The 22,844-nt window shown below is 32.6% G+C and overlaps 1 protein-coding gene across 1 annotated transcript; it reads left to right on the plus strand.

The window, feature by feature from the left end:
- Positions 1-2,615: 2,615 nt before the first annotated feature.
- LOC134681082 (ankyrin-2-like) lies at positions 2,616-10,072 on the plus strand. Its single transcript, XM_063540500.1, has 3 exons — positions 2,616-2,821; positions 4,457-4,646; positions 6,429-10,072. The coding sequence occupies exons 1-3, from the start codon at positions 2,639-2,641 to the stop codon at positions 9,995-9,997; spliced, it is 3,942 nt and encodes a 1,313-aa protein (XP_063396570.1). The 5' UTR covers positions 2,616-2,638; the 3' UTR covers positions 9,998-10,072.
- The last annotated feature ends 12,772 nt before the right edge of the window (positions 10,073-22,844 follow it).

A 22,844-nucleotide genomic window follows, 5' to 3' on the forward strand; every position in this document is an offset into this window, starting at 1 on the left:
TTATTGCTCAAAAGCAAAAAAATAAATTCATAAGTTCATTAGACCACATTCATTTTGTGTCAGAAACCTTTGCTGTGTCAACTATTTAATCATAATCCAAATTCAGACCTGTATCAAGCTTGAATGTTGATTCATACTTGCCCCAACTGTTCAGGGCTGACATCTGCGGTCGTATAAAGCTGCACCCTGGGGAGCATGTAGTTTACCATTTCTTTACTTCTTTGCGTATTACACATATGTTTTATTTTGAAGTGTAACTATGACAGACAAAGAGTAGCTTAAAGTTGAAAAAATGATCAATATTAAAGTTTGCAACTTGCATAATTGAAATTGTGAGTTGACTCAGGACTTATGAAGTTATAGCCCTTTCATGACAATTTTTTCCAATTCTATATTATAAGCTAACTTGCAAATATTGGCACACTGGACCAAGTAAGCTATGCCTTTCACTTTGCCTCCCTCTTCAATCTTTGTTGTTTCTTGTCAATGCTAGCTGTCATCCTTCACAAAAAAATCACCTTTAAAACCTTTTTCATGTTTTTGCCAAATTTAAGCATATATTCATGATATTTCACCCCAATCAACATTAGGTTATATCTGGTAACAAAAAATGTCCAATGATAAGACTGCCAATCAAGATAGCCAACTTGACTAAATAATTAATATAGGAGTAAAATGCAGGTTTCGATCTTCATATATATTGAAAACATTTATAAATACTAATAGAGAAAATCTGTCTTGGGCTCAAATGTTCAAAAGGTTGAGCTACAAAAAATGTAGCTACCAATAAATTAAATAGTCCATATAGATCAAAACTGGCAAATGATTATTTTTCGGAATTATTACCCTAAAATGACAAATTTAACCTTTCTAAATTATTTTGCCTGTAATCAATAAATTTAAATTGCAAACATGATAAGCAAAACAAGTTCTACAAAAAAGTCAAACACAATTGAAATCATTTAACGACTCCAAATTATTAAACCTGTTAAAGTTATTGTCCTTTGATGACTTAATTATTTAACTATTTTGTTTTGTTTCGCCTCATATCTTAAAAATTATGTCATGTATGTCAAATAGATGAAACTTGAATAATTAAAAATGATCAGCAAGACAAGATCTGCAAATAAGACAAATGGAGGAAATCATCTGACAACTCTTTTTAATGATGATTTTAACCATTGTTTTGCCTTGTATGATAAAAATCATTATCAGATCATGTTTATAGATATATATATACAACACACTTTAAACCAAAAAAATTATCAGCAAGATCTGATAACCAGTCAAAATTTGTTGATATGAGCAAAACCCATACAGCATATATAGTAGCCAAAAAAATACATACACTCACTGAATGGGGCAGTGTTAAACATGTTTGCTGGCACAAAACCCTACCCCTAACCTAAGACAGTGGCATATCAGTTTAACATGTCATATCCATTAGAAAGTGTGATTTGTTAATACAAAGATAGTCCAACTTTGTAGAAACAGACTAATATTTTAAGACTATAAAAATAAGCAGTGGATAGAAAGTTATGGCACCGACCGTGCAAGGGCTGTATAGCCAGTCAAGGTTGTTAAAAATTTCCATATATTATGTTATGGCACAACATAATACTGTAATGATCATTTAGATACAAAATTAGGAAGCATTTAGCATGTTTATAAGGTTCATGACTTGATCAGAAAAATATTATTCCTATACATTAAAACAATTATAACATGTTAAAGGTTAGATAAGAGTTTTGTCTCTACTGCAATGAATGTCTATGGGATACATAGGTATTACTATCCAGTGGCTGAGAGCCGTACACTATTTATATAAAGCTTTATATTTCAAAAGTAAGAAGACCAGTGGAAAACTTCATACCTTGTATGCAGATACCTTCGTTATGTTACAAAGTTTCCCTCTTTTATATGCCCCTTGTCCAGAACCTCATTTTTACAGTTCTGTTCAGTTCAGTTACAGTTTTTTTGTCATGTGAATTTCTCACTTATTGTGAGTAATATGATAACTATATTTGGTATATGAGTTTCCTTGCAACATCTACATGTCTGTCAGACAAGATTAACCTGACTTCGACCTTAATTCATGAATCAGTGATGCAGGTTAAAGTTAGGTGATTGAAGGATACTACAAGCAGCAAGTCAACTATATGTGGTGTATGGAATGTTTGTCAGAGATACATGTCACTCAAGGCAGGTTTCATCTGACCTTGACCTCATTTTCATGGTTTATTGCACATGTTGCAATTGGTTAACATTAAGTGTTTGTGTTTTGGTAGGTTTTCTAATTTTTCTTGTTTTTTTTTCTAATTGTTTTGGTCATAAGTCAACAATATTTGGTGTATTGAATAATTATAGGGTGTACATGTCTATATAAAAGTTTTTATCTGACCTTGACCTTATTACTTGTCATTGATCTTAAAGAAATTCATGTTATTAGTTTATGTGATACTTTTAGTTGAACCTTTATCTTTAAGACTTTCAGCATAAAATCAATCGTCAGTAAAACAGGTAAGACATTTCAGCATGTGCACACTCGTTTATGGAATTTTTACAAAAAAACCCATATTAATGACCTTTTTCTATATTTACAGGTACGCCATCATCTGAAAATTATGACATTTCACTTATGATAAGTTTGATCAGAAATCTGGCGGACATACAGATCAGCAGTAAACTTCCCTTACCTTCACAAGTCAGTGTTGGTGATGATCTATCCAGGATACAGTATTACAGAAATAGAATTGCTCACATGGACAGTTTTATAATTGAGGATGATGATTTCAGTATTTACTGGGAAGATATAGCACAGGTATGTATTCAAAGAGTAGTAAACTGGAATTTGAAAAGTGTTTTTATATCAAGATATGTGTACTATTATCATCATAATTATAATTATACCCCACAAATCAAAGTTGGAGAGGGTATAATGTTTTGAATTGTCTGTCTGTCTGTCTGTCCTGATCTTTTCATCGCAACTCCTCTGAAACCACACAACATAATTGCATGAAACTTTGTAGATAATAAGGACATACTACATTGCATGTAGAATTGCATAAAAACAGGAAATTACGATTCAATTTTTTTGAGTTTTGCCCGATTAACTTAATTTTAAACCAAAATATATTACTGCAACATTTTGTCATCGCAACTTTTCTGAAACCATTCCACAGAGTTCAATGAAACTTTGTATCTAATAAGGACATACTATGTTGATGTGCATATAGACAGAAAATTTGATTTTTTTTTCTATGAGTAATGCCTCTTTTACTTAGAAATTTCTTGTCATTGCAACTCCTCTGAAACACAACAGAATTTCAAGAAACTTTGTAGATAATAAGAACATACCATATGGATATGCATATAGACTGAAAATTAAGATTCAATATTTCTTTTCTAGGAGTTATGCCCCTTTAACTAAGAATTTTGGCCAAATATATTGCAGTAACAGTTTTTTTATTGCAACTACATAAATACTCTGAAACCACTCAACAGAATTATAATTTAACTTTGTAGATAATAAGGACTTACTTTTTACATGTGCATATTTACAGTTAATTATCTTTCAAAAAATTTTCTAGGAGTTATGCCCATTTTCACTAACAATTTTGTCAAAAATATACTTTTGCAACAGTCATGACATTTGTATAATCGCAACTTCTCTGAAACTACACATCACAATTTTATAAAACTTTGTAGATTATAAGGACAATAAAGGATATACTATATAAATGTGCATATCAACTGGAATTTATGAATTAATTTTTATGCCCAATTTATTATGCCCCATTTCGTTATGGCCATTACGTTTTTTGGTCTCTGTGTCTGTGTGTTCGTTCGTCTCTTCATCCGTCCATATGTCCATCCATTTGTCTGTCTGTCTGTCTGTTCTGCTTCAGGTTAAAGTTTTTGGTTTTGAGGTGGTTTTTAATAAATTTGAAGTCCAATCAACTTGAAACTTAGTACACATGTTCCCTATGAAATAATCTTTTTAATTTTAATGCCAAATTAGAGATACCCCCCTCCCCCATTTTCACAGTCCAATGAACATGGAAAACATGTGGATGGGACATCTGTGTACTTTTCTTAGGAGTTATGCCCTTTGAACCTTATGAAACTTTGTAGTTTATGTGGAATTAATTTGTTAATGTACATATCCACAAACAAATTTTTATCAGTTGACTTTTGTAGAGTTATGAGTCTTTGAACTTTTGGTGAGATTTTGTATGTTCAGTGACAATGTTGGTGTTTGGGATAGTGAGCATAATAACTAAGGTTCTTTAATTTAAGTGAGATTTTTACTCAATTTTCAACAGGATTTCAGAACTATAGGTATCATATCTTATTCAAGATTTCAAATTGAGCCAAGATTGTAACCTTAATAATTGAATTCTAAGATATCTGTGATTGTGCTCCATCTAAATAAAAATAATCATTATATTTTTAGGCTTTGCATCGACTAAGTGATGGATCGTTTAATGAGGAAATTATTGAATTGCATGAAAGGCAAATTTTTGAATCACAAAAGTCAAATAGCCTACGTCATATACAAATGCAAAACAGACTTGTAGTTGTTGAAGAAAGAATGATGTCGCTTGAACTACAACAAAATGACCCTATACCTAAAAATATCAAAGGCAAGTACCTAAGTATTGCTAAAATATTTTCATCTGATATATATATTAAAAGATTATAAGTTAACATGAAAGGGGGAGTGGGTTCAGAATAATTGATTGAGTAATGAAAAACAACACCAAAAAAACCTGAAGTTGGAGCAACACATTCTTTTAACACAACGGAAAGAACTAAAGAAGGTCAGATACTTTACTCTGTATAAACCAGATTTTTGTTAATATTCCATAGCTATAGTTATTTAGAAAAGAAAAACAGTTTTTGTCTTAATTAAAGCTAATTCCATCTGAAGTTCATATTTATGGTCAAGATTATTTACTTTGGAGTTGAAGTCACATCAACTTCAAACCTTGTACAACCTATGATTTAAGGTGGTACCCAACACTTTGACTAAATTTAATTTGGCTCGTTTAATTTTCATAAAATTTTGTCAAAGTATTAACTTGGACTCTTTAACAAAAATATAAAAATTTCAAAAACTTTCAACCAATCGTTTCATCAGAAAAATTACACTGGTTATATAGCAGTTTGACAAACATCAATTTAATCATTGAGAAGCTTGATATTCCCTTTACAACACAACGTTATTAAAACATTTAGCTGATTTTATAGAGTTATCTCCCTGTAGTGTTAGGTACCACCTAAATATCAGGCAACCTTTAAAAAATATGTTTGTGTCAAATTCATGTTTTTAAGTATATTTTATGGTTTACTGTTAACATGGTTAACAAACATGGATTAAGCGGGCCCTGACGTCCTTCAATCATGTTGTTGCTAGATTAAAAGTTAGATCAATTTTATATTTCTTACAAAAAAGTAAAAACTTGCAGTTTGACATTACATATATGTTCACGAGGGTAAGTGCAATATGTAGAGTAGAATCTATTTGCCCATCTGGAGGTCCTGGGATCAGCCCTGGTTTTGGTGGAATTTGTGTTATATATATTTTGTAGATTGTTGATTGTCTTTTCATTTATTATACAACCGCAAAATATTTGTGTGGTCATATATTGTTATCACATTGTCGTTGTCTGAAGACAGATAATGTTTCCTGATTTTTTTTAGGAATTATGGGCCAAAAAAAAAGTATTAATTTTTGCAGTTTAATTTTTGCAGTTGCCAGACAATAACTTGTGTTTAAGTGTATGAATCTCTCTGAAATTATACCACAAGTTTCCATACTACAAAAAGTTGATTAGGATTAACTTTTGGGGGTAATGGCTGAAACCGCTTAGTCATTAGGGGCACAAAAGAAGGAACAAGGACAATTAAGACAATTTAAAAGCAGTGTAATGAGATAATTCAAATCTATTTAAAGAATAATTAACTCCCTTTCACTGCTTGTAGATCATGTATTAAGAAATGATGATTGTCTTGAGATGATTATCTGAAAATTTATTTTAACATGTAGGAGTTACTATAGTAATATTAATTTAAGCCATGACTCAGACTGTATGTCATTTTATATTTTAAGACTTTTATGATGTATTTAAAAGGGTAGTTATGGTTATTAAGAAATTTGAATTGAGATTAGTTTTGAAATAAAGAAAAGGGGATTGGGAAGGGGGTAAATAAGAATTTGTGTATGGGGGGGGGGGGGGGGGTTTCTTTGCTCATTAGCCGGGTTGTTGTCTCTTTGACACATTCCCCATTTCCATTATCAATTTTATATTTTGAAATGTGGAATTTGGGTAAAGAATGGTAAACACATAGTTATTTGCCTTGTTATTTACAAAGTTAAAGTTAAAGTTAATAAAGATAATTTACATAAGCATTGCTTTTTACAGATTTGTATGAGAAGGAAATTAAAGATTGGGTAGAAGACAAGGAAAAGTTCTTTGAAACTGCAGCCTCCAAGAAGATATTAAGTTTTGTAACTGGAAATTCTGTTACCGTCATAACTGGTAGTTCTGGAATGGGTAAAACAGCTACTTCACATCAAATTGCATTACATTTACAACAACAGGAAGGGTACCAGATTTTGCCAATTTCTGACCCGAAGGACATTGAAAAATATTATACAAAGGGACTTGCACAAATATTTGTTTTTGATGATTTATGTGGAGTTTTCAATGTTGATCAGCATTTGATTAACTCTTGGGACAGAGTTTCTAGTCAGATAGCGAGATTTTGTAAGGAAAATAAACATTTTCGAATCCTTGCTACTTGTAGATTACAGATAACAAAAAATCCACAGTTTGAAAAATTATCTGACAAGTTAAATATGAAAGAATGCAATTTGCTTTCAAAAGATTTGGCTTACAAAAATAGTGAAAAACTGAAAATTGCCTCTTGTCATATGGATCAAGAACACGTGCATAATCTTAGCAGGGAGACCATCAGTGGCCTGGACATGTTTCCATTTCTTTGTGATATGTTTGGTAAATCTGATAACAAAGATATGAAAATGTTTGAATGGCCTATTCAATATTTTGAAGAACAGTTTGATCAGATGCAGTATCAAAATGAGGAGTGTTTCCTGGGACTGGCGTTGCTAGTTATTTACAATGACAAAATAAAAATAAATGTCTTCAAAGATGAGAGTATAGACACAGTATTCAAGAAGATATTTAAAGAAGTCTTTGAAAGTTTAGAATTATCAAACCGTCCTTCTAAATTGCAAGTCCTTAGGAAATTAGACACCTTAATTGATACTTATATTACAAGTTATATTGAAAACAATCAATCAATAATAACTAGCAAACATGACATAGTTTTTGATTTACTTTCTTTATATTTTGGAAAGAAAATGACGAAAACTTTAGTGAAATATGCTACACCAGATTTTATTTCAGACAGAATCCAGTTTGAATCTCTAGAAGAAGAACATGATGAATATACAATTATGATACCTCCATACTTGGAACATTCATACTTTAATCGCATGGAAGAGGAGATAATGAAAAATAATTTTTATGATGTATTTGGAAACATGCAATCCCATATTAAGTTATATCAAGAGAAATTTATTGATTTCTTCTCCAAAAAAAAAGATATTATGGAAAAATTACTACACAACAGATGGCCTCTATATCTTTCATCGATGTATGGATGTAGTATTTTTGTACAGTTTTTGTTGGAGCAACAAAACAATATCCCATCAGAATTACTCCAAGATATCTCTGATAGAACCAGATTTGAAATAGCAGCTCATGACAGTGACACTGAAGATATTGATACTGACTCAGATATGTATAAAATTACACACAAAAATGCACCCTTAGTAGAAGCATGTACAGAGGGCCATTTACAGATAGTTCAAACTCTTGTTCAATATGGATATGATATTGATTGTGTCAAACCTGGACTCCTTTCGCCCTTGTATTCTGCATGTTATTATGGTCATACAGACATTGTGCAGTATCTCCTGGGATGTAACTGTGCGGTGGATTTGGAAAATTGTGATGGTCAAACAGCCCTTCACGTTGCTTGTATAAAGAATAACCCAGAAATTGTATCAATACTATTAGGAAAAGGCCTTTACATCAACAAACCAGGATTTTGCAAAGAGACTCCTTTTTTTATTGCTTGCAAATGGGGTAATCTAGATGTTGTGAACATTCTTCTGGAATACAATTGTGATATTACTATATGTAACAATATGAATGAAAGTCCTCTGCATGCAGCTTGTAAAAATGGTCATAAAGATATAGTGGAAGTATTGATAAGAAATAAATGTGATGTTGATATGGTAAACCTTTTTGGCAGAACAGCACTGCATGAGGCTTGCTCTTCAAACTATACCCAATTTCTAGATGAGGAAGATGAAACTTGGTCTATTGAAGGTGAAGAAGTTGACATTCAGTATTATGAACCTAAAGTTGAATATGGTAACACTGTAATTGTGGATAAAATTTCAGACAGCATTGAAACGATTCGGAAAGGAATTGTGCAAATTCTGTTGCATACTAATATAAACCCATGTATTGCCGATTACTTTGGCTACACTGCACTTCATGAGGCAGCTAAAAGTGGTTATTCAACAATAGTGGATATTTTGTTGCAGAAGTTGCTTGAAATGAATAAAATGGCATTAGTAAATGAATATAAACCAGTTGATCTGTACAAATCATTTATCCCGCCACTTTTTTCCTCAAGTAGTAAATGTGTTGTTAATGTATTTGTACAACATACCTGCAACATGAATATTCTAGATTCACATGGTCGAAATGCTTTACATTATGCTAGTGAAAAGGGTCATTTAGAAATAGTAGAATTCTTGTATGACATTGGTTGTAAAATGGATGTTTTGAATGCTTCAGGAAAGAGTGTTCTTCATGCAGCATGTAGGGGAGGAAATGAGGATATTGTGGATTTTTTCCTAAAGAGAGGATGTGACCCTAATCACACTGACAAGTATGGAAATACTCCTTTATTTGTCGCATGTGCGAGATCTAATATAGAGGTTGTAAAAGTATTGATTAAATATCACTGTGATGTTAATAAAACCAATATTGGAGGCTGCAATGCTTTACAAAAAGCATGTTTGAATGGCCGTGTTAACATTGTTGATCTTTTGCTCAAAAATAAAATCAACATTAATCAGGCCGATAATTTGAACAACACTCCACTGTTTTATGCATGTTATCATGGCTACAAAGATGTGGCGAGTTTATTAATGGAGAATAAGAGTGAGTTAAATATTCCTAATAAAGACGGACAAATTGTTTTACACTTGTCTTGCTGGTTGGGGCATCTAGAAATTACGCAGTTACTGTTACAAAATCATTCAAACATTAATCAACCTGATAAATCAAAATGCACACCTTTACATCTGGCAGCCACAGAAGGATACAACGATATAGTTGAATTATTGATTAAAAACGGTTGCGATATAAATGCTTGTGACATCAATGGACGAAATGCTTTGCATCATGCATGCATTCAGCAGGTAGAACATGACAATCTGCTTTGGATAAGTTGTTATTCAAGATATCATCGAAAGGAACATTATCATAAAGAGGTTGTTGTCCTCCTACTGCAAAATAAATGTGATGCAAATCAGGAAGATACCTTTGGTCAGATTCCTTTGCATATAGCATGCGAGACATGTACATCACATAGATATCTAAGATGTATGACAGATATCGTTAAACTGTTATTAGAGAGTGGTTGTGACATAAACAAGTGTGATAACTCGCACAGGTCACCCTTCCTTGTTGCCTGTGAAAAGAAGGAATATGAATCTGAAAAGATTGTGACAATTCTGGTTAAAAACAACTGTGATGTCAATATTAAAGACAACAATGGACAAACTGGACTTGAGATTTGTACATCAAAGGGATTTACTTGGGTGACTGAAATTTTGCTTGATAGTCAAAATTCAAAAAATGAGGCTACAAAGGAAAATGCTTAATTGTATGTTGCAATTGTTAAATTATACATTTGTCTATGCTTTGATAAATAAATTTTTTTTCTTTGGAGTATTGCAAAAAACTATGCGAAAAATGAAACAGTCACGGTTATTAAATTATATTTCAATAAATCAATTGAGAAGCATTTGGCTCTACATTTTGTCAGCTAGAAATATTGTATCTGTGAGCAACAACTTTTGAAAATAGATAAGGAAACATTACAATAAGGTTCATTACAAAACGAAACAATACAAACAAAACAAAAATCAGAAAACAATCATAACAAAAATTAACTAAACTAGAGGCTCTAAAGAGCCTGTGTCGCTCACCTTGGTCTATGTGAATATTAAACAAAGGACGCAGATGGATTCATGACAAAATTGTGTTTTGGTGATGGTGATGTGTTTGTACATCTCACTTTACTAAACAGTCTTGCTGCTTACAATTATCTCTACCTATAATGAACTTGGCCCAGTAGTTACAGGGGACAATGTTAATAAAATTTTACAAATTTTATGAAAATTGTTAAAAATTGACTATAAAGGACAATAACTCCTTAGGGGGTCAATTGACCATTTCAGACATTTAACTTATTTGTAAATCTTACTTTGCTGAACATTATTGCTGTTTACAGTTTATCTCTATCTATAATAATATTCAAGATAATAACCAAAATAAGAAAAATTTCCTTAAAATTACCAATTCAGGGGCAGCAACCCAACAACAGAATGTCTGATTCATCTGAAAATTTCAGGGCAGATAGATCTTGACCTGATAAACAGTTTTATACATTGTCAGATTTGCTCTAAATGCTTTGGTTTTTGAGTTATAAGCCAAAAACTGCATTTTACCCCTATGTTCTATTTTTAGCCATGGCGGCCATCTTGGTTGGTTGGCCGGGTCACCGGACACATTTTTTAAACTAGATACCCCAATGATGATTGTGGCCAAGTTTGGTTTAATTTGGCCCAGTAGTTTCAGAGGAGAAGATTTTTGTAAAAGCTAACGACGGACGACGACGACGGACGCCAAGTGATGAGAAAAGCTCACTTGGCCCTTTGGGCCAGGTGAGCTAAAAATCAAAGAATGCAAAAAGAGCTTCCTCGGTAAACAGAAGTTACCAAATGTTTCAGTGTATTTAATTTAGTGTATTTGAAATGCAATACAACCTTTTTGTGAATGTTAAATAGTCCAGAAGTTTGACCTGCTTTGTCCACTGATTCGAGACATGAAGCTGATTTGAATGATCTTCTCGTCCCAACTGGTACACATCATTAAAAAAACAGGGAATGGGAAAGGAATTGAAGGGGAACTCATTTTAAAAATGTGTTGGTCTATTGCCATCACTATTATTGCATCAGGAGAGTTCGAAGTGCGTGATTAAAAAATTCAGGCTTTCTCTCTGGCCACAAAGAAACACATGAGGTACAACTGAACTGCGTGCACATGATATCTTTCGGATTTGCTTCTTATTTTCGTCTGTTGCTACCTATTCTAATTTTTTCCTCGCAAACATTTATTCGCACTTTTATAAATACTTGATTCCTGCACTTAGTTTTGTAGAATATCCATTTATATCCTGTCTTATTCTGAACGATTATTTATTTTAATCTCTTACCAGGCCAGGATATTTATTCTCAACCTCCCTCAGAATTCAAATTGTCGTCCCTTTTTTGAGAAGGGACAATATGTTTACAATATGCCATAAGACTTAGCATAACTGGTAGTGACGACCCTACATACAACACATTATGTACTTCTAGTGTGGAATGTTGACTGGTTCATTTAAATATGCCTCTTGTAGGTAAAAGGAAACCTAAACTCAATCTTCTAGTTGTAGTGTCTCACTGTGTCTGTATTATTTAACGTTTAAATGTTTCCTTCTTGAAATACTCTTTTTGAGGAAAAGCATTCAATGATTTTTAGATAAATGAGTTTTATTGCACCGTCTTTTTTGGAAGTGTACAAAAGGACCTTAGCCTGCCTAACCTTGTATATACACTCTTAGACACTCTTAGACATATATACACCACCTTTTCTTACCATTTCCCACTTCGCATATCAAAGTTGACATATGAAACTTTCGTCCGTCATAGATTTGTTTTTTAAAGGCAGTGCTTTAAGGCCTGACTTTTAAGTCATGAGGTTCATCTTTTCATACGCAATCTTTGCAGGGGGTCTTTTGGCCAGAAATAGATCCGGAAATGTTCGAATTTCTCCTCTTCTTTTTATGGTATAATATGGTTTTTGTTTCTTTCATTTACATTGGGGACTAAAGAAACGATCAGTGTGTATTGTTCGTTTTATAGAACTTGTTATTAGTGTGTATTTGCATTATATGCAGTCAACCTGACTACAAACTATCATATATGTGTATTCCGTGTGGAAAGAGGTCGGGTCAATTTCGAGTGTTATCTGACATCTAAAGATTCTTTAATTAGTTCAGACGTTGATATAACAATGAAAAGTCGACTGAACATGATTAATATTGAATCTTCTATAATTCAAAGCGGAATTCGGTTTATGAACGAGAAACCGTAAAGTGTTTTCAATTTCGGTTCTAGTTATGTATGTTGTCTACGTATTATCCTGGTTCCCGGTACTACGTTCCGGGTATTAGCTATTTGATATATGTGATGTGTAACATTACAATCGCGTACCAGCCAATCTACGTGTGTATGTGTACATGATTTCCCGCCAAAATGACCGATTTACAGCTAAAAAAATAGTCCATAAACGTTCCGTATAATGATATGCAAATTCATAATTAATCGTAACTTTTTTTTATCTTTGTATAATAAATATAACAAAATGGATTCCACAAAATTGAAAATAGCATTATTTTACGAGGATTTCTCATATTTTTCTCATATTTTACCGGGCGCAGTAATACGTATGTTGTGAAGAAGCTCGAAGAATTTGACAAAGTGAATTGAAAAGGAAACGGATAGATATACGTCCTTGCTATCAGGTAAAACAATTTAAATGTACAGAACAAACACATTTACTTCACACAAATAGTACAGGCTTAAGCTTTTTATGATCTTACACGACTGTAGTCTAGTGTTTAAACGACGGCGGTGACTTACGGTACGGATCATACTGGGTCAAGACATATCCACGTGCTATTAGGTAGAAAGCATCGTAATGCAATATCTACAATTTTTCCTCCTGTATACATCGTTTAACCAGATATATTTCTCCTTTATACATCGTTTAACCAGATATATTTCTCTTTCAAATTAATACACTTAAACACGGATTGTATGTACGTATCTTTTCTAGTGTTTTCTTGTCCTTATTAAAGTTCATTTGTTGATGTTTTAATATTTTTGAACGACTGAACACAGGAGTGAATGAATGCAACAATTATATATACTGAAGACTTGGGCTGTACAATGATAGTGTACATATATCATACTGATAATTATTCTAGCAGTAATTATGTTAATTTAGGATGTAATGACAGGAATTCATGAGTTATGCCTCAGGCTTTCTGAAAAAATATCGATGACAATGTAAACAGGAACAAAACATTAACATGAATGATGCTCTCTTCTATGTTATAGTTATTTAGGTATGTGTGTTGCACAAGTTTCAAAAAAACTTAAGTAATAAAACTTTTTTTCAGGGCACAAACCCACTTTAAAGAGACTTGTCTACTGCCATACCCATCCTATTTTCATGCACCATTTGCAAGCAAGAGTCTGAATGGTTTGCAAAATTAAAAATCAGGACGGTGTCCAATTAAAACAAAAGAACTAAACTGGATGAATATTGTAGGAGAAATCTAGAGGAAAGTTTTGATTTGTGAAATTGGTTTTCCTGAAAAGTCATTCATCCTAGCCTGCAGAAAGGAACTATAACTGTCCACCACCAACTGACGAGCTAATGTTGAGCTTCACATATGGAATTACTCAAATACCATCAATGTCTATGTTTTCAGCACAGATTTCACAAGTTATGACAAAGCTGTGCTTTTTTTTTATACCTGTTAAAGAGTTGTATACTAAATTTTATTTTTTTATCAATAAATATATATTGTGTCATTTAAGAACTTGTATTTTGCCAAAAGATGCATACTAGTGAATGAAAGTGGTGCAGTTCATTTTGCTTTGGTATATAGAATTGAATTACAATTGTTCATGTTATTGGAATGCTTATAAAAATAAGGAGATGTATATGATATTTAGTGTGTTTATCAAGCAAAAGTGAATAAGAAATAGGTATAAGCAGTTACAGGTACTACTGTACAATCTCAAACAATGAGAAAAACTCATACCGTAAAGAGAATTTCATATTTACAAGTAAGTTTTGGTTTTGCGTTGAATTATTTTCTTCTATTGTTTTAATTACAAATATGGGAAGTGGTTAAAATGCTAATGAGACAGCTGTTATGGCCACAGAGTCTTAATTGAAAACTTCTTTTTCATTCATACTGGTAGATTTTGCCTGGAGTGAGAAACATATCTGCCAACTTTTCAAAATGCACATGGGGGTTTTACGTGAAAGATGGTCCATATAGTCATACAAAACCTTCAAGGGGGCCTTCAAATGGAAGCAGGAAAAGTTGCCCCTCTGGCTAATCGCCCCACTTTTTAAAAAACCGCCGCAAACTGATTTATCCAATCGCCCCACATGTGAAATTGGTTAAATCATGTTTAATATTACTCCTGCCAACTCGCCCTACTTATAAAAAACGGTAATATTTAGATAAATATATATACAATTAAAAATAAAAACTCGCACCACTCTAATGAAAACTAATCTACACAGAATACAAACAAACCGAAAATTAATTTAATTACTATTATTGATATATATACTGAAATTATAATTCTAAACAAAAACTGATTGTTGAAGAATAACTGTAAGTTTTTAATCTTAGTTATTTGCATAACAATTGAAAAGAAACCAGTTAAATGTATCAAAATGCAATATAAGGAATTTAACTTATATTCAATGGAATAACATCTTTTTCCATAAGTGGGGCGAGTTGGCATTTAATACTAAATTCATCCTGGTTAATAATATATTTATCTAGATTTCACCCATTTCCATTAGGTGGGACCAGTTACGGGGCGCCGAATGGGACTCTTGTGGTTTTGTACAAAATTCAATTCTGTCATAACAAAATCATTTTTGTCTTACAAAACTATGTACTACAGACTTGTTTTGTGAGAACTTCAATTTTGTGATGACAAAATTCATTTGTGTAGACAAAATTCATTTTTGTAGACAAAATTCATATTTGTCATGACAAAAGTCAATTTTGTCTTAAAGGTATGCAAATATAAACATATTTGCATACAAAATTGACTGTAGTTACCTGATATGGAAATTAAATCACAAAAGTCAATTGTGTACGGTAAGATTCAATTTTGTGAGACAAAATTGACTTTTGTGAAACAAAATTAACTTTTGTGAGACAAAATTGACTTTTGTGAGACAAAATTGACTTTTGTGAGACAAAATTCAATTTGTCATTTTTGTTGAGACAAAATTCAATTTTGTCATTTTTGTTGAGACAAAGTCAATTTTGTTAATTTTGTTGAGACAAAAGTCAATTTTGTAAATTTTGTTGAAACAAAAGTCAATTTTGTTAATTTTGTTGAGACAAAATTCAATTTTGTCAATTTTGTTGAGACAAAAGTCAATTTTAATACTAAATTCATCCTGGTTAATAATATATTTATCTAGATTTCACCCATTTCCATTAGGTGGGACCAGTTACGGGGCGCCGAATGGGACTCTTGTGGTTTTGTACAAAATTCAATTCTGTCATAACAAAATCATTTTTGTCTTACAAAACTATGTACTACAGACTTGTTTTGTGAGAACTTCAATTTTGTGATGACAAAATTCATTTGTGTAGACAAAATTCATTTTTGTAGACAAAATTCATATTTGTCATGACAAAAGTCAATTTTGTCTTAAAGGTATGCAAATATAAACATATTTGCATACAAAATTGACTGTAGTTACCTGATATGGAAATTAAATCACAAAAGTCAATTGTGTACGGTAAGATTAAATTTTGTGAGACAAAATTGACTTTTGTGAAACAAAATTAACTTTTGTGAGACAAAATTGACTTTTGTGAGACAAAATTGACTTTTGTGAGACAAAATTGACTTTTGTGAGACAAAATTCAATTTGTCATTTTTGTTGAGACAAAATTCAATTTTGTCATTTTTGTTGAGACAAAAGTCAATTTTGTTAATTTTGTTGAGACAAAAGTCAATTTTGTAAATTTTGTTGAGACAAAAGTCAATTTTGTTAATTTTGTTGAGACAAAATTCAATTTTGTCAATTTTGTTGAGACAAAAGTCAATTTTGTGACGACAAAATTCATTTTTGTGATGACAAAATTCAATTTTGTAACAACAAAATTGACTTTTATAAGACAAATATGACTTTCGTGAGACAAAATTGACTTTCGTGAGACAAAAATCAATTTTGTTGAGACAAAATTCAATTTTGTTTATTTTGTTAAGACAAAATTCAATTTTGTTTATTTTGTTAAGACAAAATTCAATTTTGTTAATTTTGTTGAGACAAAATTCAATTTTGTCAATTTTGTTGAGACAAAATTCAATTTTGTCAATTTTGTTGAGACAAAATTCAATTTTGTCAATTTTGTTGAGACAAAATTCAATTTTGTTGAGACAAAATTCAATTTTGTCAATTTTGTTGAGACAAAATTCAATTTTGTTGAGACAAAATTCAATTTTGTCAATTTTCTTGAGACAAAAGTCAATTTTGTCAATTTTGTCTCACAAAAGTCAATTTTGTGTAACAAAAGTCAATTTTGTGTAACAAAAGTCAATTTTGTGTAACAAAAGTAATTTTTGTGTAACAAAAGTCAATTTTGTGCAACAAAAGTCAATTTTGTGTAACAAAAGTCGATTTTGTATGCAAATTAGTTCACAGAAACCAAACTAAACTAATTTAAATACAAAATTGACTTTTGTCGCTCAATTTTCAAATTAGGTAACAAAAGTCAAGTCTGTGTAACAAAAATGAATTTTGTCATGACAAAAGTGACTTTTGTCCGCTGATAGATAATTTTGTATGACAAAATTTCAAATTTGTAGTATGATACAAATTTTGTTAAACTGAACTCATTTTTGTTGAACAAAAGTCACTTTTGTCCGTACAAAATTGAATTTTGAGTACAAAACCACAAGAGTCCCATGCGGCGCCCCGTACCAGTTGGCAGGAGTAATATTAACAGGATTTAACACAGTTCACAAGTGGGGCGATTTGGTAATCCAGGTTGGGGCAGTTTTTTTGTCGAGCCTGCGACTTTTGTCGCAGAAAGCTCGACATAGGGATAGTGATACGGCGGCGGCGATGTTAGCTCAGTTCTTAAAAGCTTTATATTTTAGAAGGTGGGAGACCTGGATGCTTCATAATTGTATATGGTTGCCTCATGTTACGAAGATTCTGTCAGTCACATGTCCAACGTCCTTGACCTCATTTTCATGGTTCAGTTACTACTTGAAAAAAAAGTTAAAATTTTTTGTAATGTTAAATTCTCTCTTATTATAAGTAATAGGATAACTATATTTGGTATGTGCGTACCTTGCAAGGTCCTCTTGCCCGTCAGACAGTTTTCACTTGACCTCAACCTCATTTTATGGATCAGCGAACAAGGTTAAGTTTTGGTGGTCAAGTCCATATCTGAGATACTATAAGCAATAGGTCTATTACATTCGGTGTATGGAAGCACTGTAAGGTGTTTAGTCCAACTGGCAGGTGTCATCTGACCTTGACCTCATTTTCATGGTTTAGCGGTTATAGTTAAGTTTTGTGTTTTGGTCTGTTTTTCTTATACTGTTTGCAATAGGTCTTCTATATTTTGTGTATGGAATGGTTGTAAGGTGTACAGGTCTACCTGGCAGGTGTCATATGACCTTGACCTCATTTTCATGGTTCAGTGGTCAAAGTTAGGTTTTTGAGTTTTGGCCTTTTTTTCTAATACTATATGCAATAGGTCAACTATATTTGGTGTATGGAAATATTTCATGATCTACATCTCAGTCGCACAGGTTTTATTTGACCTTGATCTCATTTTTTACGGTTCATTGCTCAGTGTTAAGCTTTTGTGTTTTGGTCTGTTTTTCTTAAACTATAAGCAATAAGTCAATTTTATTTGTTGTATGGAAGAATTGTAAGCTGTACATGCCTACCTGGCATGGTTTATCTGACCTTGACCTCATTTTCATGGTTCAAAGGTCAATGTTTAGTTTTCTTGGTTATTAGACCGTTGGTTTTCCCGTTTGAATGGTTTTACACTAGTAATTTTGGGGCCCTTTATAGCTTGTTGTTCGGTGTGAGCCAAGGCTCCGTGTTGAAGGCCGTACTTTAACCTATAATGGTTTAATTTTTAAATTGTTATTTGGATGGAGAGTTGTCTCATTGGCACTCACACCACATCTTCCTATATCTATATTATGTTAAGATTATGAGACAGTTGTAATAACGCTTTATTATTAGGACTATCAACATAATATCAATGATTAGTAAAGAAGGCGAGACATTTCAGTGTGTGCACCCTTGTTTTTAAAGTGGGGCGATTTGTCATTGATTCCCTTCAAATATATTCTAATGTGGTTTTAAGCTTCTTCGTGCATTAACAAGCTCAAAGCCATTGTTGAATTAATTGTTTTCTTTAAAATAGTCGACAAAATTGCTCTTACAAATTTCCATTTGGGAGCCTCGAGCTCGATGGGGGAAATACTCTGCAAATACTGACAGTTGACAGGTATGGTCATAAAAAAAGTTGACATGTTACTATGTACATTTACCATTATGTTTCTTGATGTCCTTGCTATACACACAATACAGAGACTAGTCAATCTTTGTGAACTATTTTTTATGGGAGTCATAGAATATGTGTATACAATCAATTATTGAAAATAGTCTATTTATATTGAAAAGGAAAAGTTCTTATATGTCTAAAGAAGAGGGACAAAAGACACCAAAGGGACAGTCAAACTCATAAATTTAAAGCAAACTGACAAGGCCATGGCTAAAAATGCATTTCATGGGAGGCACAGAAAATATACTGTAAACAGTAGACTAGATATAGGTGAACTAGGTACAAAAGAACTCTAAATCTTAAATTCTACAAACCACCTCTGTTTTATGGAAGATAATGATATAACTGGACTAGAAATACACACAACCTGTAATTAACTGCCTTTACAGCGCTTTCGCGCTTTGATTTAAAACTGTGCTTGCAATTCTCTGCTTTTCGTGTACATGACTCATCAGTGACTCGATTAAAAAAAGTTGAAAAAGCAAAATAAAGTACGAAGTTAAACAGCGTTGTGGACCATAAACTCCAAAAGGTTTTGCCTATAATACAACAGTTGATATGATCCTTGGTAACATGTATCAAAATGGTTAAATTTTGGGAACATTTCGAAAACGATATTAACAACGACACATCTTTTTGTGAATGTCAAAGATGCATTTTACCCTTTCTTGCCTGTCACAAAACTCTTGCAAAATTTACATCTCATTAGAAATATGCACATTCCAAGTCCGGAGCTTATGCTTTAGTGATTGTCCTAGGTTACTTATTTAAACTATAAAAAAAAAAAGATTTGCTATGATTGCAAACTACCAACAAAAGACCAAATGACATAGAAATTAATATCTATAGATGACCGTAAGGCCTTCAACAATGCGATAAACCTATACCACATACTCGACTATAAAAGGCTCGAAATGACAAATGTAAAACAGTTCAAACGAGAAAAGCGACCTGATTAATGAACGAGAAACAAACATTATTTATAGCAACAAACGACAATCACTGAATAACAGGCTCCTGAGTTGGGACAGTATCTTGTCTTAGGGGAAAATAAATCCTACTTTGTAGGGATCATTGTGATTCAAACAAAAAATCCTCTGAAACTGATATTATCAAGATGCTTTATTTCTTGATTGACAACATATTTGTTGCGTTCGGAGGACGTGTTTTTCAACAGACTCAGCATTCCAATGGGAACAAATTGTGCCCATCTACTTGCCGACTTGTTTCTTTTTTTATGAGGCTGGATTCATGAAGGAACGTCTTAGAAAGGAAGATTAGAAGTTAGCGATATCCTTTAACTCTACTTTCCGCTATATAGATGATGTTCTTTCGCTAAATAATTCAAAATTTGGTGACTATGTGGAACGCATCTATCCCATCAAACTAGAGTTAATGGATACTACAGATACAGTTACGTCAGCCTCATATCTTGACTTACATCTAGAAATTGACAATGAGGGTAGGTTGAAAACAAAATTTTACGACAAAAGAGATGATTTCAGCTTTCCAATTGTGAATTTACATTTCTAAGTAGCAACAATTCCAGCAGCAACTCCCAATTGATACGATATTACCGAGCTTGCATTTCCTATCATGATTTTCTTGATAGAGGGTAGCTACTCACAAGGAAACTATTAAACCAAGAGTTTCAAATGGTATAGTTGAAACCACCCCTTCGAAAGTTTTACGGACGCCATCACGAGTTGGTTGACAGTTATGGAATAGCCGTGTCACAAATGATATCGTATATGTTCCTTACTTCGTAACTACAACCCCCTTCCCTTTCATGAATGTGACCTATTGTAGACTATTTATCGGATTTGTAATCACATTTCAGCAACAAGACGGGTGCCACATGTGGAGCAAGATCTGATTACCCTTTCGGAGCACCTGAGATCACCCCTAGTTTTTGGTGGGGTTCGTGTTGTTTATTCTTTAGTTTTCTATGTTGTGTCATGTGTACTATTGTTTGACTGTTTGTCATTTCCATTTTGGCCATGGCGTTGTCAGGTTATTTTCGATTTATGAGTGACTGTCCCTTTGGTATCTTTCGCTCCTCTTGTACATCCAGGATTAAATTAGTTGAAGGCAACAATTATCTCTTAACATGGGACAGTGTTATAGCAGTAAACCATAAGAACAACCTATACAATGACAGTTGAAATGAGTTTAACAGATCGTTTCAAAGCAGAAATACGTGAAAATAATCACAGACTTTGGCAGGGTACATATACATCCCCATATAACAACACAAAAAAAGTACAGATCTGAGATTGACAGCTAGTTCAAATCTAATCAACAACTAATAATAAAACGCATTATATCTAAAAAAAAATGTACTTAAAATAAATATGAGTAAATTTCGGCAGCACATTAATTTTATGAAACGTTTTTGTCTTTATTGGTTTTTTGTTTTTCATAATTCAAGCTGTTGGTTTAATCGTTTGAATTGCTTCTTGTTTATCTGAAGCTGCCTAGACTTTTTTTTAGCCTGCGCAGAAAGCTCGACAAAGCGATGGGGCGGCTTTAACTAGCTACTTACAAATTTATTTTTAAGTTGTAGATGTGGCTGTTTCATACTTTGTTAACAAATGCCTTATGTTATGAAGCGTCTGCCAGTCATATTTCCGGTGTCATTGATCGCATCTCCGTGATATTGCGACTATTTGAAAAAAAAGTTGACTTTTTGTAATATTAAATTTCTCTTTTATTAGGAGTAATAGGTTAATTATATGCGGTATGTGCGTACCTTGCAATGTCCTTATATGTGCCTGTTAGACCGTTTAAGTCCATATTTCAGATACTACAATGCATAAGCAATAGGTCTACTATTTTTGGTTTAGGGAATGATTGTTAGGTGTACATATCCAACTTGTAGGTTTCATCTGACCTTGACCTCATTTTCGGGGTTCAGCTATTTTTGTGATATTGGTCTTTTTAATACTATATGCAATAGATAAACTATAGTTGGTGTATGGAATTATTTTACAACGTACATGTCAATCTTGCAGGTTTTATTTGAACTTGACCTCGTTTTCATGGTTCATTACTCAATGTTAATTTGTTATGTTTCGGTCTGTTTTCTTAAACTATAAGCAATAGTTCAACTATATTTGGTGTATATAATACTAGTAATGTGTTTATGTCAGTCTGGCATGTTGATTCTGATCTTGTTCTCATGTTCGTGGTTAATTTGTGAATGTTAAATATTCATGGTTGAATTTGGTGTTTCTATCGCTTGATGAATTTCGAACCGCGGTATACATGGTACATTATAAATGGTTCATTGAATGATTGTTAGGTGTAAAATGTCTGTCTAAAAGGATTCATCTAATGTTGAGTACATGTGATCTTGTAGTAGAACATTTGATTCCTATGACAGACATTGAACACGAATTCAATGATAAGTTAAACAGGCGGGACATTTCAGCATGTGTCATAATGTTTTCATTAAGGAGGTTATCAAACAATTGTTTAATGCTGTCTCCTACTGTATTTATAGCCTCTGGTACTATTGAAATAAACTGTTATTAATTACCGTGAACTGGTGGACAGGGCCTCGAAATGGTCAACCTACTAAAATAATCTGGACAGTTATGTAAATTTAGAGAAAATATAATTGTCTATTGTAGTTCCTATAAACCAAGGCACGGACGGACGAACGAACGGAGCCACAGACCAGAAAACATAATGCCCCTCTACTATCGTAAGTGGGTCATAAAAGGTATAACCAAGAGCTGTCAGAATAGATTAGCAGTAAAACGTATTTTAAACATTAATTTGTGTTCTGGCATTTTTAAATATCACAAAAATCCAAACTCCTAAATGGTGAATTGCTCATGAGATAACACACAAACACAACTGGAAATACAATTTATCAATCTTTCAAGAACTGTTACTCAATTGTTTAATCTTTCAAGAACCATAACTCCTGATTGGTAAAAGAGAAAATCATGAATAACAAACTTGAATTTTTGTCATCAGTAAAAACATATTAAATTTTAATAAGCATTGGTCAA

Source organism: Mytilus trossulus, chromosome 8, assembly GCF_036588685.1.
Source record: "Mytilus trossulus isolate FHL-02 chromosome 8, PNRI_Mtr1.1.1.hap1, whole genome shotgun sequence".
Classification (NCBI taxonomy): Eukaryota; Metazoa; Mollusca; class Bivalvia; order Mytilida; family Mytilidae; genus Mytilus; species Mytilus trossulus.

Coding starts and splice junctions, on each gene's coding strand:
- LOC134681082 (XM_063540500.1), top strand. CDS start 2,639: ATGATAAGTTTGATCAGAAATCTGGCGGACATACAGATCAGCAGTAAA. Junction 2,822..4,456: donor ACTGGGAAGATATAGCACAG/GTATGTATTCAA, acceptor TTATATTTTTAG/GCTTTGCATCGACTAAGTGA. Junction 4,647..6,428: donor TATACCTAAAAATATCAAAG/GCAAGTACCTAA, acceptor TGCTTTTTACAG/ATTTGTATGAGAAGGAAATT.